The sequence below is a fragment of the Oncorhynchus clarkii genome, chromosome 3 (genome assembly GCF_045791955.1).
Source record: "Oncorhynchus clarkii lewisi isolate Uvic-CL-2024 chromosome 3, UVic_Ocla_1.0, whole genome shotgun sequence".
Taxonomy (NCBI): Eukaryota; Metazoa; Chordata; class Actinopteri; order Salmoniformes; family Salmonidae; genus Oncorhynchus; species Oncorhynchus clarkii.
The window spans coordinates 16,806,672-16,821,966 of NC_092149.1; the positions used below are offsets into that span (position 1 = coordinate 16,806,672).

The 15,295-nt window shown below is 44.6% G+C and overlaps 2 protein-coding genes across 3 annotated transcripts; both read right to left on the reverse strand.

The window, feature by feature from the left end:
- Positions 1 to 135: 135 nt before the first annotated feature.
- LOC139389622 (uncharacterized) lies at positions 136 to 3,887 on the reverse strand. 2 transcript variants are annotated; one of them, XM_071136480.1, is made up of 4 exons: positions 3,288 to 3,887; positions 2,859 to 3,026; positions 2,429 to 2,536; positions 136 to 2,339 (listed from the first exon to the last, which is right to left on the reverse strand). In XM_071136480.1, the coding sequence occupies exons 1-4, from the start codon at positions 3,843 to 3,845 to the stop codon at positions 2,019 to 2,021; spliced, it is 1,155 nt and encodes a 384-aa protein (XP_070992581.1). In that variant the 5' UTR covers positions 3,846 to 3,887; the 3' UTR covers positions 136 to 2,018. The 2 variants fall into 2 exon arrangements, with proteins under 2 accessions (XP_070992581.1, XP_070992589.1); XM_071136488.1 differs by lacking the exon at positions 2,429 to 2,536 and having other exon boundaries at positions 3,240 to 3,887.
- Positions 3,888 to 11,832: 7,945 nt separating this feature from the next.
- On the reverse strand, positions 11,833 to 13,989 carry LOC139389635 (zinc finger protein 37 homolog). The gene is made up of 2 exons (XM_071136500.1): positions 13,628 to 13,989; positions 11,833 to 13,473 (listed from the first exon to the last, which is right to left on the reverse strand). The coding sequence occupies exons 1-2, from the start codon at positions 13,821 to 13,823 to the stop codon at positions 12,275 to 12,277; spliced, it is 1,395 nt and encodes a 464-aa protein (XP_070992601.1). The 5' UTR covers positions 13,824 to 13,989; the 3' UTR covers positions 11,833 to 12,274.
- Between the last annotated feature and the right edge of the window lie 1,306 nt (positions 13,990 to 15,295).

Here is a 15,295-nt window from a genome sequence, read left to right on the forward strand (position 1 = left end):
GCGTTTCAATGTTTCTTGTTTTTGCCAATCTGGTGAAGTATTCTCAGTGTCAGTCAAAGGGGGAGGGCTCAGGCTGCATGACACTGAAATCTAATAACTACTCCCTTAGTCGTAGGAAAACACACAACCCTCACTCATTAACTCACACAAGCTGAGAAATATGCTGACATGGTGCTCCATGTAATTAAGAACACAGACTCACTTGCACGTGCGCACACATAAAAACACACACACACACAGAGCGTCTGAGAGAACCCGGAAGGCGACCAACACTACCTCCCAGACCAGCGACAGACACACATACCAGCGACAGACACACATACCAGTGATAGGCACACATACCAGCGACAGGCAGACATACCAGCGACAGGCAGACATACCAGCGACAGGCAGACATACCAGCGAGAGACACACATACCAGTGACAGGCACACATACCAGCGACAAACACACAGACCAGCGACAGGCAGACAGACACACATACCCGCGACAGACACATATACCAGCGACAGGCAGACAGACCAATGACACAGACAAACCAGTGAGCTGTCTTGACAGAGAAACCGCCTCACAGATACCAGTGCACATCGAGTTGACATGGAGCTGTGCAACAAGGCAAGAATCTGTGTCCCCCCTGCTGCCTCACTCTCCATTGAGTGTTAAGAACAAACATGCTGGGACCTTTTCAAATGTTCTACTTGTAACCCTGGACTGATGTACATAATGCCAAAGTTGCTTTACTGTGATCAGTGTGATTTTGACGGTTGTATGAAGGGTATTATCTGTGTTACATCGTTATGCTATGTGAAGGCTATAGTGTTCCATCATAATGCATTCTATATGAAGTCTTTATGTATGGTCTATGAAGGCTATTTTAAGTCTGTATGTATGCTCTGTGAAGGCTATATGGAGTGTATTGTGTGTATTCTCCTCCCAGGGCTCAGTGGCAGATGGAGCTCTACTTCTCCTACATTGAGACCAGTTACAGCGTCTCTGGTGATGTGGTGTGCCCTCCTACTGACCGCCATCACAGCCCTGGCTCTCCACTGTTTGCATTACTACAAATCAAAATCAAATCTAAGTTTATTGGTCGCATACAGATTTGAATATGGTATCAAAGGTGCAGCAAAATGCTTGTGTTTTTGGCTCCAACAGTGCAATTTAAAAAAAATGTTTTAAACTATAGGATGCGAGTGTACAAATCATTAGTAACACCTGCTCTTTCCATGGCAGACTGACCAGGTGAAAGCTATGATCCCTTATTGTCACTTGTTAAATCCACTTCAATCAGCATAGATGAAGGGGAGGAGACAGGTTAAAGAAGTTTGAATGTGTCAAGCACTGCAACACTGCTGGGTTTTTCCCGCTCAACAGTTTCCTGTGTGTATCAAGAATAGTCCACCACCTAATTGACATCGTGCCAACTGTGGGACACATTGGAGTCAACATGGGCCAGCATCCCTGTGAAACGCTTTGACATCTTGTAGAGTCCATGCCCCGACAAATTGAGGCTGCAAAAGGGGGTGCAACACAATAATGTACACTCAGCGTATATTCAGTGTGTTACAACAGTTAAGACATAGTCCTGTGTCTTGGTGAGCATTTAGAATTCAGATAGAAGGCCAGGATCACGCAACACTGCCAAAGAAGAGAGACAATAGCAGGTAAAGACACTTTCATAAACATCTTATCAACATGTATTTTGTGCCAGTCGGAATGTCTGCAAAGGTGAAATCTTCTAGAAAACGTTTGGGGGTTTTCTGCAGCTGTATAACAAAGGTAGGGAACTGGGTCGCAGATCGACTGTATGTGGCAAGTTAATGTGTTGACTGACCTGTGTCTTCTTTTCACATAAAAGGGTTATAAGTTAATTGAAATACAATATGAAATCCATTACCTTCACAAAAATGGTACAACAATATAAAAAGTAAAGTAAATAAAAATAACCATTGTTTTCAAACCACTCACTCCGCATATAGGAGGTCACTCAAAGTAAAATTCCATCTCATCACTACAGAATTATGCCAACAGTTCATTTTTCAGCGCTAGCAGCTTGGGCTTCAGTTTTCCATCGTCGAGGTTCAGGAAGACTTTCTGCATGAACTCAAAGGTGCTGCCCAGGGCTTTGGGGTAGTTCAGATGGAGGGAGTAGAGTAGCCCAAAAACAACCACGAGAGCGTCTGGCCAGGAGCGGGAGTTAGTCATGACGATCTTATCCTCAAGGACAATGGATACATGGGCTGGTCTGATGGGTATACCACCCACCACCTCATTGTGCTGGCCCACCACTGAGAGAATGGCAACTCCATCCAGAATACCAGGGTTGCTGAGTTCTCCCACCTTAATGATCGAGGAAAAAACTAAGTTTAAAAAACAGAATAGGAAAGAATGCGTTGATAATGGTATAGGCTGTAAAACCAGGTGGCTACCTCGCAGATTTTGAAGACATCAGAACTATCCTTTCGTAACAACAAAGGGAGACCAGCCAGGACTGCAGAACGGGCCACGGTGATGTTATTTTCTCCCTGTGAAGTGAACTAAAGAGAGCACATTTCACAATGTCATTTAGCATTTAAATAATCCAGCAAGTTGAGCTCGTCAACCCCAACATAGGAGTAATCAAATCTGGTTCCAGTCACAGCCAATATCTGATGCACATGTCCATGTAGCACACGGGTGGCCAATCTTATGCACAAAAAGCAGGTGTGGGTGCAGGCTTTTGTTCCAACCAAGCAGTAAACAAAGTATTGGTTGAATATTAGTTGATCAAGTTGAATCAGGTGTGTCACTGCTTGGTTGAAACAAGAGTCTTCAACCACACCAAGATTGTCCATCCCTGATCAAGTGAATCCCACTCACCTGCTCGTTGTATACTCTCAGGATGCTTGAGAACTTCCCTCCATGGGTGGTGGACTTCCCCTCCTTCTCCCTGAACAGGGTCAGCAGGCGGGGCGTGTGGTGGTCCAAGGCAGAGTAGAACGTCTGCTGCAGGCTCTGGTTGGTGATTCTCTGAAACTCAGCATGTACCTAAAGGAAAAGACAAAGCACACAGAACATCCCAATTTATGTCAGTCAGGCAAGTTGAGCCTGCCCTGAGAATGTTGTTACTGATAACCATGACTTGTGAGTACAACCAGAAGCCCATGTGACATGCATCAAAAAAGGTCTGAACTGCAATGGAAATGTAGATTGTTATGAGCACATGACTGGACAAAGACAACTTTTTTTAGTCTGCTTAACCTGAGCTTCAAGGAAGAGTGCTGGCCAGCGTGTTCTGAGATGCTCTACCGTGGGACTGGATTGAACTATTTCTTGGCGTCGGAGAGCAAATGTCTTCTGCATGTGTTGATTGATGAGTGGCAGGTCTCTGTTTTCTTTCGTCATCTCGTGGACCATCTCCAGTCTCTGTTTCTCCAGGCTGGCCTCATCTTCTCCTTGAGGGAAGTTGGGCAGGAAGTTCACCTCTGCCCGGCGTGCTCGTTTAATGTTGCTCCGAGCGTGCTCATTGTCAGGACAATGCTTGCTCCTCTTCCCCCCGTTCACAGCAACCTCTGGGAACCCAACACGGCGTAACTTCTGCCTGTAGTTTCCCATTTTGAATGTCAGGCTGTTCTTCCAGTCATCACAGCCTGTTTTTGAGCCAGGCTCTTTCAAACACAGGTGCTTGGTTACAAGGGCCTCAGCTGCCTTGGCAAACTGCCTGTCACTTGGGTACGCTTTGGAATTGAAGATTGTCCAAGCCATCCTATCAAGAATGTTGTGTTTTTGATCCCTTGTTATTTTCAGCACAGTTTCATGTATCAGATATGCACAATAGCCCTCTCTCAGAGCAAACTCAACTTCCATCGAGAAAGTGGGTATGACAAATACCTCAGGCCACCTGCCTAGCCGCTCGGTGGCTGAGAGTCCGGTTAAACCGAGGTCTGTATCACGTCGTATTCGCAAAACTTTCCCCGTAGCCCTAGGAGAAGGCAAGTCTTCAATGGTCTCTAAGTTGAAGAGCTTGTTGTTGAAATCAGGGTCTTCATAAAAAAGACGAAAATCAAAATTCAGATGCAGTTTCTCCTTGAGCGTTGATATCAGCTCATTCAGTGAGTCAGGTTGAGAGGGCAGAATCACTTTTTCTATTCTGTTGTCGTTGAGGATAACTTTCAGTTTGATGGCTTCATTTACTGACCCTCGTCTCCATTTGGAATGTGAAATCTGAAGGAAAAGAAAGGACACAGCGTCACCAGGGCCTAAAGCCATAGACTGTACGATTTCCATATAATTTCCACTAATAAAATGCCCCTTGATTTGGAAGAGTATTACCTACAAATACAACAGCACGACTGTGTTATAATAAATGATTTGCTGGGGCCTCCCGGGTGGCGCAGTGGTTAAGGGCGCCAGCTGTGCCATCAGAGTCCCTGGGTTCGCGCCCAGGCTCTGTCGTAACCGGCCGCGACCGGGAGGTCCGTGGGGCGACGCACAATTGGCCTAGCGTCGTCCGGGTTAGGGAGGGATTGGTCGGTAGGGATCTCCTTGTCTCATCGCGCACCAGCGACTCCTGTGGCGGGCCGGGCGCAGTGCACGGTGTAGCCGCCGACACATTGGTGCTGCTGGCTTCCGGGTTGGATGCGCGTTGTGTTAAGAAGCAGTACGGCTGGTTGGGTTGTGTATCGGAGGACGCATGACATTCAGCCTTCGTCTCTCCCGAGCCCGTACGGGAGTTGTAGCAATGAGACAAGATAGTAGCTACTACAACAATTGGATATCACGAAATTGGGGAGAAAAAAGGAGTAATAAATAAAAAATAAATAAAAAAATAATAATAATAATCATAATAAATTGTTGGCCCACTGACCAACGCTATGGCTTGGTGCTATGTGTTGAGAGCTTGTCAGTGAACCCACCTTCAGAAGTGGAAGTGGATCAGACTCCAGCCTTTGAATGTGCTCAACCTCACTGATCCAGTGGCTCTTTACATAGTGACACTCTGGGTGTCTTGAGCCCCACTCTTGAGTACATAACTGCTGCTGCTCTGGGGCAACCTGCACCAAAGTGATTCGTTCCAGTCATTCCTCAGCAGAGAACTGGAAGGAAAGGAAGGCCAGGGGAGGAATTGGCTTTGGGGGTGGAGCGTGTGCTACGGGTGGGTGCCGCGATGGTGACCAGTGAGCTGACCATATGATTCCAAGATGGCGTAGCAGTCAGACGTCTTTGTCATCGTCTTTGTCGTGTCCCATGTATATATCTTTTATCTTCGCATATATTTTATATTTTTCTAAACCTCAACTTCAAAATACTCTCCTGCAACCCGCCTCACCCAATGTGGTGTGGATTTGCTTTTTTCTAAAGTATTTTTCATTACTTCGGAATCGGGACCCCCAGCAGAAGCTAGCCAGCTGACTAGATTCTAGCTAGTAGTCAGCTAACCACTGCTAGCGGTCATCAGCTAACCTTTAGCTCTGAAAACTCTCGGCAGTTTGCACAATGCGATTCTAACCAGAGCATACCGGACCCATTTTCTCTCCATATCCCCGGATTCCCACCGCAAGTGAACATTTTCACTTGGATCATCGCAGCTAGCTAGCTGCAATCCGAGTGTCTACTCCTGTCTTATTGTCTCTGTCCTGAAGCAAGCACCAATTAGCCAGGAGCTAGCCCATGTTAGGTCCATCTCCCGGCTGGCTGAAGAGTTCCATCAGCCACTCCTGGGCTACAATACATATTTTGCCAATTGGCCTTGACCCATTTTACTCCGCCAGTGCGGAGCCCCGCCGGTCCTTCACGACTGGACTACCGACGTAATCTGCCCGAGGGGGTTATTCAACTGGCCCCTCCGTCGCGACGTCCCCTGAATGCCCATCTGCTAGCCTGCTAGCCGCAGCCCGCTAGCTGTCTAGAGCATATTGGCTGTTAGTTGAATAGGTCCATCTGACAATTTCTTGGGCCACTATACCTATTTTTGCCAATTAGACTGGTCCCCTTTACCACACGGAACCCTACTAATCCATCACGACTGGTCTACCGACGTAAACGCACGAAGAGGCTATAAACAGACTTTCTCCGACACGACGTCCCTCTGAGACCCTTCTGCTAGCTTGCTAGTCCCGGCCCGCTAGCTGTCTGAATCACAGTGTCTCCAACCAGCCTCATTACTCACTGGACTCTTATGATCAATCGGCTACGCATTCCTCTCCTTAATGTCAATATGCCTTGTCCTTAGCTGTTCTGGTTAGTGATTGTCTTATTTCACTGTAGAGCCTCTGGCCCTGCTCAATATACCTTATCCAACCCTTTAGTTCCACCTCCCACACATGTGATGACATCACCTGGTTTAAATGATGTTTCTAGAGACAATATCTCTCTCATCATCACTCAATGCCTAGGTTTACCTCCACTGTATTCAAATCCTACCATACCTTTGTTTGTACATTATGCCTTGAATCTATTCTATCGCGCTCAGAAACCTGCTCCCTTTACTCTCTTTTCCGGACGTACTCGACAACCAGTTCTTATAGCCTTTAGTCGCACCCTTATCCTACTCCTCCTCTGGTGATGTAGAGGTTAACTTCTTATGGCTGGGTGGCAGTATTGAGTAGCTTGGATGAATAAGGTGTCTAAAGTAAACGGCCTGCTCCTTAGTCTCAGTTGCTAATATATGCATATTATTAGTAGTATTGGATAGAAAACAATCTAAAGTTTCTAAAACTGTTTGAATGATGTCTGTGAGTATAACAGAACTCATTTGGCAGGCAAAATCCTGAGTTGAAATCAAAACAGGAAGTCAGAAATCTGAGCTTTGTATGTATTCACCAGTCCCCAATAAAATCCCCTTGAGATATTAATGATGTTGCACTGCCTAGGGGTTCCACTAGATGTCAACCATCAATAGAAATTATAATGAGACTTTATGGTGTTGTGGGAGTGAATGATAGCAGAATCAGTCAGGTCAGCCATTTTCAGATCATGGTAGTCACTTGCGTTCCATTGCTCACGAAGACAAGGAGGAGTACTCCGGTTGGAACTTTATTGAAGCTATATGTTAACAACATCCTAATGATTGATTCTGTACTTAGTTTGAAATGTTTCTTCGGCTGGTAATATAACTTTTTGAAGTTTTTGTCCGATATAACTCTGACCAGAATGAGCGTTTGGATATGTATATCAAACGCGCTAACAAAAGAAGGTATTTGGACATAAATAACAGACATTTTTGAACAAAACAAACATGTACTGTGGACCTGGGATTCCTGGAGTGCTTTCTGATGTCAATCATCAAAGGTAAGGGAACATTTATCGTAATTTCTTGTTTATGTTGACGTCAACATGGCGGCTACTGTGACAAATATTTCTGAGCGCCGTGTCAGATTATTGCATGGCTGGCTTATTCAGTAAAGTTTAAAAAAAAATCAGACACAGCGGTTGCATTAAGGAGAAGTATATCTATAATTCCATGTGTATAACTTGTATTATCATCTACATTTATGATGAGTATTTCTGTTGAATCGATGTGGCTATGAAAAATCACTGGATGTTTTTGGAACTAGTGAATGTAACACGCCAATGTAAACTCATATTTGGATAAATATGAACTTTATCAAACAAAACATACATGTATTGTGTAACATGAAGTCCTATTAGTGTCATCTGAGGAAGATCATCAAAGGTTAGTGATGAATTTTATCTCTTTTCTGCTTTTTGAAACTCCTCTTTTTGGCTGAAAAAAAATGGCTGTGTTTTTCTGTGGCTATGCGGTGACCTAACAATCGTTTGTGGTGCTTTTGCTGTAAAGCATATTTGAAATCGGACACTGTGGTGGGATTAGCAACGAGAATAGCTTTAAAATGGAAGAGCTAGGCACTACAGGGCCTGGGTTAACTTCTTATGGCTGCAATCCCGTTAACGGGAGCGATTTGAGGAATGTTTGAGGAATGTTAATTATGAGATTTTTGATGTTTTGAAAATGGCGCTTTGACTGGCTGTTGTCAAATCGCTCCCGTTAACGGGATTGCAGCCATAAGAAGTTAACCCAGGCCCTGCAGTGCCTAGCTCCACTCCTATTCCCCAGGTGCTCTCATTTGTTGACTTCTGTAACTGTAAAAGCCTTGGTTTCATGCATGTTAACATTAGAAGCCTCCTCCCTAAGTTTGTTTTATTCACTGCTTTAGCACACTCTGCCAACCCGGATGTCCTAGCCATATCTGAATCCTGGCATATGAAATTTCCATCCCTAACTATAACGTTTTCCGACAAGATAGAACTGCCAAAGGGGGCGGTGTTGCAATCTACTGCAGAGATAGCCTGCAGAGTTCTGTCTTACTATCCAGGTCTGTACCCAAACAATTCGAGCTTCTACTTTTAAAAATCCACCTTTCCAGAAACAAGTCTCATCGCTGCCGCTTGATATGGACAACCCTCTGCCCCCAGCTGTGCTCTGGACACCATATGTGAACTGATTGAAGATAGATGGGGGGCAGAGCTCGTGCTGCTAGGTGACTTAAACTGGGACATGCTTAACACCCCGGCCATCCTACAATCTATGCTTGATGCCCTCAATCTCGCACAAATTATCAATGAATCTACCAGGCACAACCCCAAAGCCGTAAACACGGGCACCCTCATAGATATCATCCTAACCAACTTACCCTCCAAATACACCTCTGCTGTTTTCAACCAATATTTCAGCGATCTCTGCCTAATTTCCTGCATCCGTAATGGGTCTGCGGTCAAACAACCAGGCATTATCACTGTCAAACGCTCCCTAAAACACTTCAGCGAGCAGGCCTTTCTAATCGACCTGGCCCAGGTATCCTGGAAGGATATTGACCTCATCCCGTTAGTAGAGGACATCTGGTTATTCTTTAAAAGTGCCTTCCTCACCATCTTAAATAAGCATGCCCCACAACAGGAACAGATATAGCCCTTGGTTCTCTCCAGACCTGACTGCCCTTGACCAGCGCAAAAACATCCTGTGGTGTTCTGCATTAGCATCGAATAGTCCCCGTGATATGCAACTTTTCAGGGAAGTCAGGAACAAATAAACACAGCAAGTTAGGAAAGCTAAGGCTAGCTTTTTCAAGCAGAAATTTGCATCCTGTAGCACAAACTCAAAAAAGTTCTGGGGCACTAAAGTCCATGGCGAATAAGAGAACCTCCTCCAGGCTGCCCACTGTACTGAGGCTAGGTAACACTGTCACCACCAATACATTCACTAAAATTGAGAATTTCAATAAGCATTTTTCTACGGCTGGCCATGCTTTCCACCTGGCTACCCCTAACCTGTTCAACAGCCCTGCACTCCCTACAGCAACTCGCCCAAGCCTCCCCATTTCTCCTTCACCCAAATCCAGATGGCTGATGTTCTGAAAGTGCTGCAAAATCTGGACCCTACAAATCAGCCAGGCTAGACAATCTGGACCCTCTCTTTCTAAAATTATCTGCCGAAATTGTTGCAACCCCTAATACTAGCCTGTTAAACCTCTCTCTCATATCATCTGAGATTCCCAAAGATTGGGAAGCAGCCGCGGCCATCACCCTCTTCAAAAGGGGGAGACACTCCAGACCCAAACTGCTACAGACATATATATATATATCTTACCCTGCCTTTCTAAGGTCTTCGAAAGCCAAGTTCACAAACACATTACCGACCATTTCGAATCCCACCGTACCTTCTCCGCTATGCAATCTGGTCTCTATGGGGGTGCCACAGGGTTAAATTCTCAGGCCGACTCTCTTCTCTGTATACATCAATGATGTCGCTCTTGCTGCTGGTGATTCCCTGATCCACCTCTACGCAGACGACACCATTCTGTATACTTCTGGCCCTTCTTTGGACACTGTGTTAACTATCCTCCAGACAAGCTTCAATGCCATACAACTCTCCTTCTCTGGCCTCCAACTGCTCTTAAATGCAAGTAAAACTAAATGCATGCTTTTCAACCGATCGCTGCCCGCACCTGCCCGCCCGTCCAGCATCACTGCTCTGGACGGTTCTGACTTAGAATATGTGGACAACTACAAATACCTAGGTGTCTGGTTTGACTGTAAACTCTCCTTCCAGACTCACATTAAACATCTCCAATCCAAAATTAAATCTAGAATTGGCTTCCTATTTCGCAACAAAGCATTTTTCACTCATGCTGCCAAACATACCCTCGTAAAACTGATCATCCTACCGATCCTCGACTATGTAATTTATAACATAGCCTCCAACACTCTACTCAACAAATTGGATGCAGTCTATCACAGTGCCATCCGTTTTGTCACCAAAGCCCCATATACTACCCACCACTGCAACCTGCATGTTCTCGTTGGCTGGCCCTCGCTTCATATTTTTGTCGCCAAACCCACTGGCTCCAGGTCATCTACAAGTCATTGCTAGGTAAAGCCACGCAGCCAGAGAGCAGTGTCCCGAGGAGGGCTATGTCCTGATTCTCCTCTCACATCTCTGTCTGCTGTCCTGACTTCGCTCCCCCCACACAGGGCACAGTCATTTGTTCTCCTTCCTGCACCCCCCCCCCCCCCCCCCAAGAATTACCTTCACATTGCTCTCACGTTTACCGTAATCATGTTCCCCACATATTTTCTTTCCTTTACCCTGAGCACCTACATGTTCTATTCTTCTGCATTTAAAACACAGCAATGGGGATGGGACAAATTCTCTGACATTGAAACTGATGAATCCTTTCTGTACTTGTCTAGGTAAAACCTTCTCAAACGTCAACAGCACTGATAAGCTTTCACTTCTTTGACCCTCTTTCCTACTGATTAACTTTTTGGCCTCAAATCACTACTTCCTGTCACATTTCTGAAATATCATCTATGGACATAGATATTGGGACCCCATTGATGACTACTCTCTACCTAGCATAAGCACCAGGGATATTACTTCTAGTATTCATCCCATTAAGCTTTTCTATCAGGCTACCACAAAATATGAACAATCTACCATTTCCAATGAACTGGGCTAATCTGACTTCAACCATCTCTTTCTCTACTGCATTGGTTAGTTGGATAGGGTGTAAATGAGGCCCTGTGGTCTCATGAAACATCATCACCACTTCCCACTCATTATTACTCTTGCTTCTTACCTTGGCCCTCTTTATGCTTTCTTTACTAGACCATCCACTGCTTTCAGTGTCATTATCTTTATTCTTCCTGTCTTTCCACTACCAACCATTCCTTGACCCTCATCCACCTGCTCCAGACCATCAGAACTGACACCCATTCTGTTTGCATTCCAGCACAGCTGTTGCTTCTCCAACCTTTTCTCCATTTCGTCCACACTACTCGCCTCCATTTTGGCTGTCAGACTTCCAAACTTCTCACGCATCAGCAACTCATTCACCCAGTTCTGACTCCACACAGTTCTCCAGGCACGAAGTCATTCAAACAAACCTCAAATCTTGTGCATCACAACACAACCTCCAAGCAAGCGCTTCCTCCTCTAACTGACCAAACTCCTCTTACGACGTCCCTACCCCATGGAAGTTCTTTGTTTCGTGCAACAGGGTCTGTGTCCACACCATTAAGTCACTAAATGATTAGTGTGTAGATGCAGCCATTTGATATACTGGTGTGGACACAGACCCTGTCTAATTCACTAAATGATGTGTGTACATGCAGCCATTTGATAGAGAGCTCAGAGATATTTCCACTGCTTTTACAGAGACTTAAAATAGATTGTATTTAAAGATTGGAGCCTGTGCCCTTTTCCTAAAACTTGTATTGATTTCATCAGATAATGGTTGCATGGTTGGTGTTCCCAACATGATTCTGCAACGCTGCCATAGAAGAGCAAAGCTGGAAAAAAGACAATTCAATGAACACATTATCAGCCATTTATTCTGTAGTACTTAATGTATGTCTGGGAATGTACAATATCTGGGTTGGTTGAAAGAAGCAGCTCTCATTTCAGGTGGTATATTTAGATCCCATTGAACATAGCATAACTGTATCATACCAATTCTCTATACATGTAAATACACATTAAATTTATTTTTCCCCCTTGGTGGATTTTGGCATTAGGCTCAGAGGTAAGTAGGACATTTGGTGTACGGAAGATCTTGACACATTAAACAGAAGGGAACAAACATTCTGAAAACTAGTCTGTTTGCAACATCAGGGCAGATATATTGTGACATATTACTCTCAAGACCAATGCAAGGTTTATATACAGACAGAACAGTGGATCACACCATGTCCTCTATGTCATCCTATAACTAATGGGCAGGGACTCCTGTTACTCAGAAACCCACTAACTGCTCTCTGTTAGAACATGATATTAATCAGAGAGCAGTGTCCCGAGGAGGGCTATGTCCTGATTCTCCTCTCACATCTCTGTCTGCTGTCCGATTCGCTCCCCCCACACAGGGCACAGTCATTTGTTCTCCTTCCTGTAAACCCTCTTCACGTGGCTCTGTATGGTCTGAATCTATTGTGGCATTGGCCACATTCATGGCACCTATATGTTTGTGAGCTGTCTGATGCTTCTTCAACATACTTGATGTGGTAAAGCATTTTCTACACACAGGACACATGTATGGCTTCTCCCCTGTGTGAGTCCTCATGTGCACTATCAGAGATGTATTCTGGCTGAAACATTTGCCACAATCCTGGCATTGATGTGGTTTCTCCCCTGTGTGGCTCCTCATATGTAAGTTTAGGTGTCCACGCTGAGTAAATCCTTTGCCACAATCTTGACAGTTAAACGGCTTCTCCCCTGTATGACTCCTCAAATGCCTTTTCAGGAAAGTATCCCAAGCAAAATATTTACCGCAAATATGACAACACTTTGCTCCAATGTGAGTTTGTAGGTGATCCATCATACTTTCTGTGGACTGACAGAATTTTCCACACACACCACAAAGATGTTCTTTATCCTGTGTGTGCGCTTGCACATGATTTAATAAAGACGCCATGGAGTCAAATTGCTTTCCACATACCTTACAACTAGGAGCAGCATCCCAGCTTACACTGGGTCTCGAGTGTGATTTTAGATGGTTCAATTTCCTGTCCTTAACACTATGAGAACTTTGTCCTTTCACTGTCTTTGTTCTCTTTGATTTGAGTGGCTTTAACATTAGACCTGACAGAGGTCCTCCACACTCCATCCTGTCAATATGTCCTCTGTTTTCACTCTGAGCTGCAGAACACTCCGTATCTACTGCAGAGAAGGGCTGGGGCTCTCTGAATGGTTCTGATACACCATAGTCTTCTACATAAGGTTCTGTTTTGATCTGTTCAGTTGATGTGCTGGGTAGAGAGTATCTCTCTCCATGTGAGGACTGAGTTGGGTCCTGATAATAGCCACTTGATACACAGCCGTAAGAATTGATAAACTCATTGAAATTATTCTCATCCTCCTGACTGGTCCTCGGTTCACCCTGTTCATCTTTCATCCTTGTGGGTTCTGGGTCCTTCTGCCCCAGGCTGGGGCTCCACTCCTGCTGCTCATCAGACACAGCGACAGTGAGCTGCTGGAGGTCTGGAGATAATGGAGAAAAAAAAATATTAGCTGACTTGAGACGTAGCTAGGATTACAATTATCTTTTCACAGACCTTGGTTTTGTAAATAGACCCTACAAAATTAATTACATTGAAAGCTAATCGTGAAATTAACGTTATTAAAACAAACACACCTGCTCGTCTATGTAACTTGATCTGTGGCTTAGAACGAATATCCAGCATGCTCCGTAGACGCCTGTTCTCCTCCTTTGTGTGAGAAACCTCTTCCTGGTACTCTGCTATCGTTTCTTCAACGACACCAAATATCTCCTCCGCTGCAGCTATCAATTTTTGGTTGAGAAACACTCTCAAGAAATCCATTTTAGACATTTTTTAATTAGGAAAGCTGTCAGCCAGCTAAGTCAGCCAGCTAGCTACCAACGTAAACAAAGTCAAGAAGACAAAGAGCGCTGTCAGTATTCGTGCGTGCACGGCATAGTACATTTTGCATTGTCGCCCCCTGCTGGAGCGGAAGACAGGTCCTCGCAATCCTACAGATAAGGGAAATATTTATCCAATCTATTCTTGGAGGTCCTCCAGTGTCTGTATATTTTTTATTCTAGCCCAGCACATAGGCCTACATGTAGTAGACTGCAGAGCTGGTGGCGCTGCTACAGCACTACTGGTGCAAATCTGAAGTTTAGATCAATCATTGCCTCCCTAGATCACTAAAGTAAACCAAAAATAGAATACACCATACTGCTATCACTAATCCAACATTGTCATGTCTGCAATTAATTAAAGGAGGAGGAGAGTAATGTACCATGCCTTCAGAAAGTATTCATACCCCTTGACTAATTCCACATTTTGTTAGCCTGAATTCAAAATGTATATTTTTTAAAAACATTTATTATCCCACCCATCTACACACAGTACCTCATAATGACAAAGTGAAAATATGTTTTTAGAAATACATAAATATATAATTTAAATAAGTATTCACACCACTGAGTCAATACGTTGTAGAAGCACCTTTGGAGGCGATTACAGATTTTTTGGATTTGGGGAGTTTCTCAAGCTCTGTTAAGTTAGATAGTGAGCAGAGATGAACAGCAATCTTAAATTCTTTCCACAGATTTTCAATGGGATTCAAGTTTGTGCTTCGGCTGGGTGACTCAGTAACTTTTATTGTTCTGAAGCCATTCCAATGTTGTTTTGGCTGTATGCTTAGGTTCACTGTCCTGTTGGAATGCAAATCTCACCCCAGTCCAAGGTCATTCACACTCTGATCAGGTTCTCATGAAGCATTTGCCTCTATTCATTGTTCCCTCTATCCTTACCAGTCTTCCAGTCCCTGCTCCTGAAAAGCATCCCCATAGCATGATGCTGCCTCCACCATGCTTCACGGTAGGGATGGTTTTTGACAGGTGATGAGCTGTGTCTGGTTTTCTCCAGACAAAGCACTTTGCATTCAGGCCAAAGTGTTCAATTTGTCTCATCAGACCACAATCATTTGCCTTATGATCTCAGTCTGTCACATGCCTTCTTGCAAACTCCAGGCATGCTGTCATGTGCCTTTCTCTCAGGAGTGGCTTCCATCTGCCCACTCTCCCATAAATCCCAGATTGGTGAAGTGCTGTAGAGACTTGTCTTTTTGGCAGGTTCTCCCATCACAGCCAAGGAACTCGGGAGTGTTCATTGCATTCTTGGTCACCTCCCTGACCAAGGCCCTTCTTGCCCGGTTGCGCAGTTTGGTTGGACGGCAAGCTCTAGGCAGAGTCTGGGTCGTTCCACATTTTTTCAATTTCCCAACGATGGAGACCACTGAGCTCTGGGAAACTTTCAACACTCTAGACATTGTT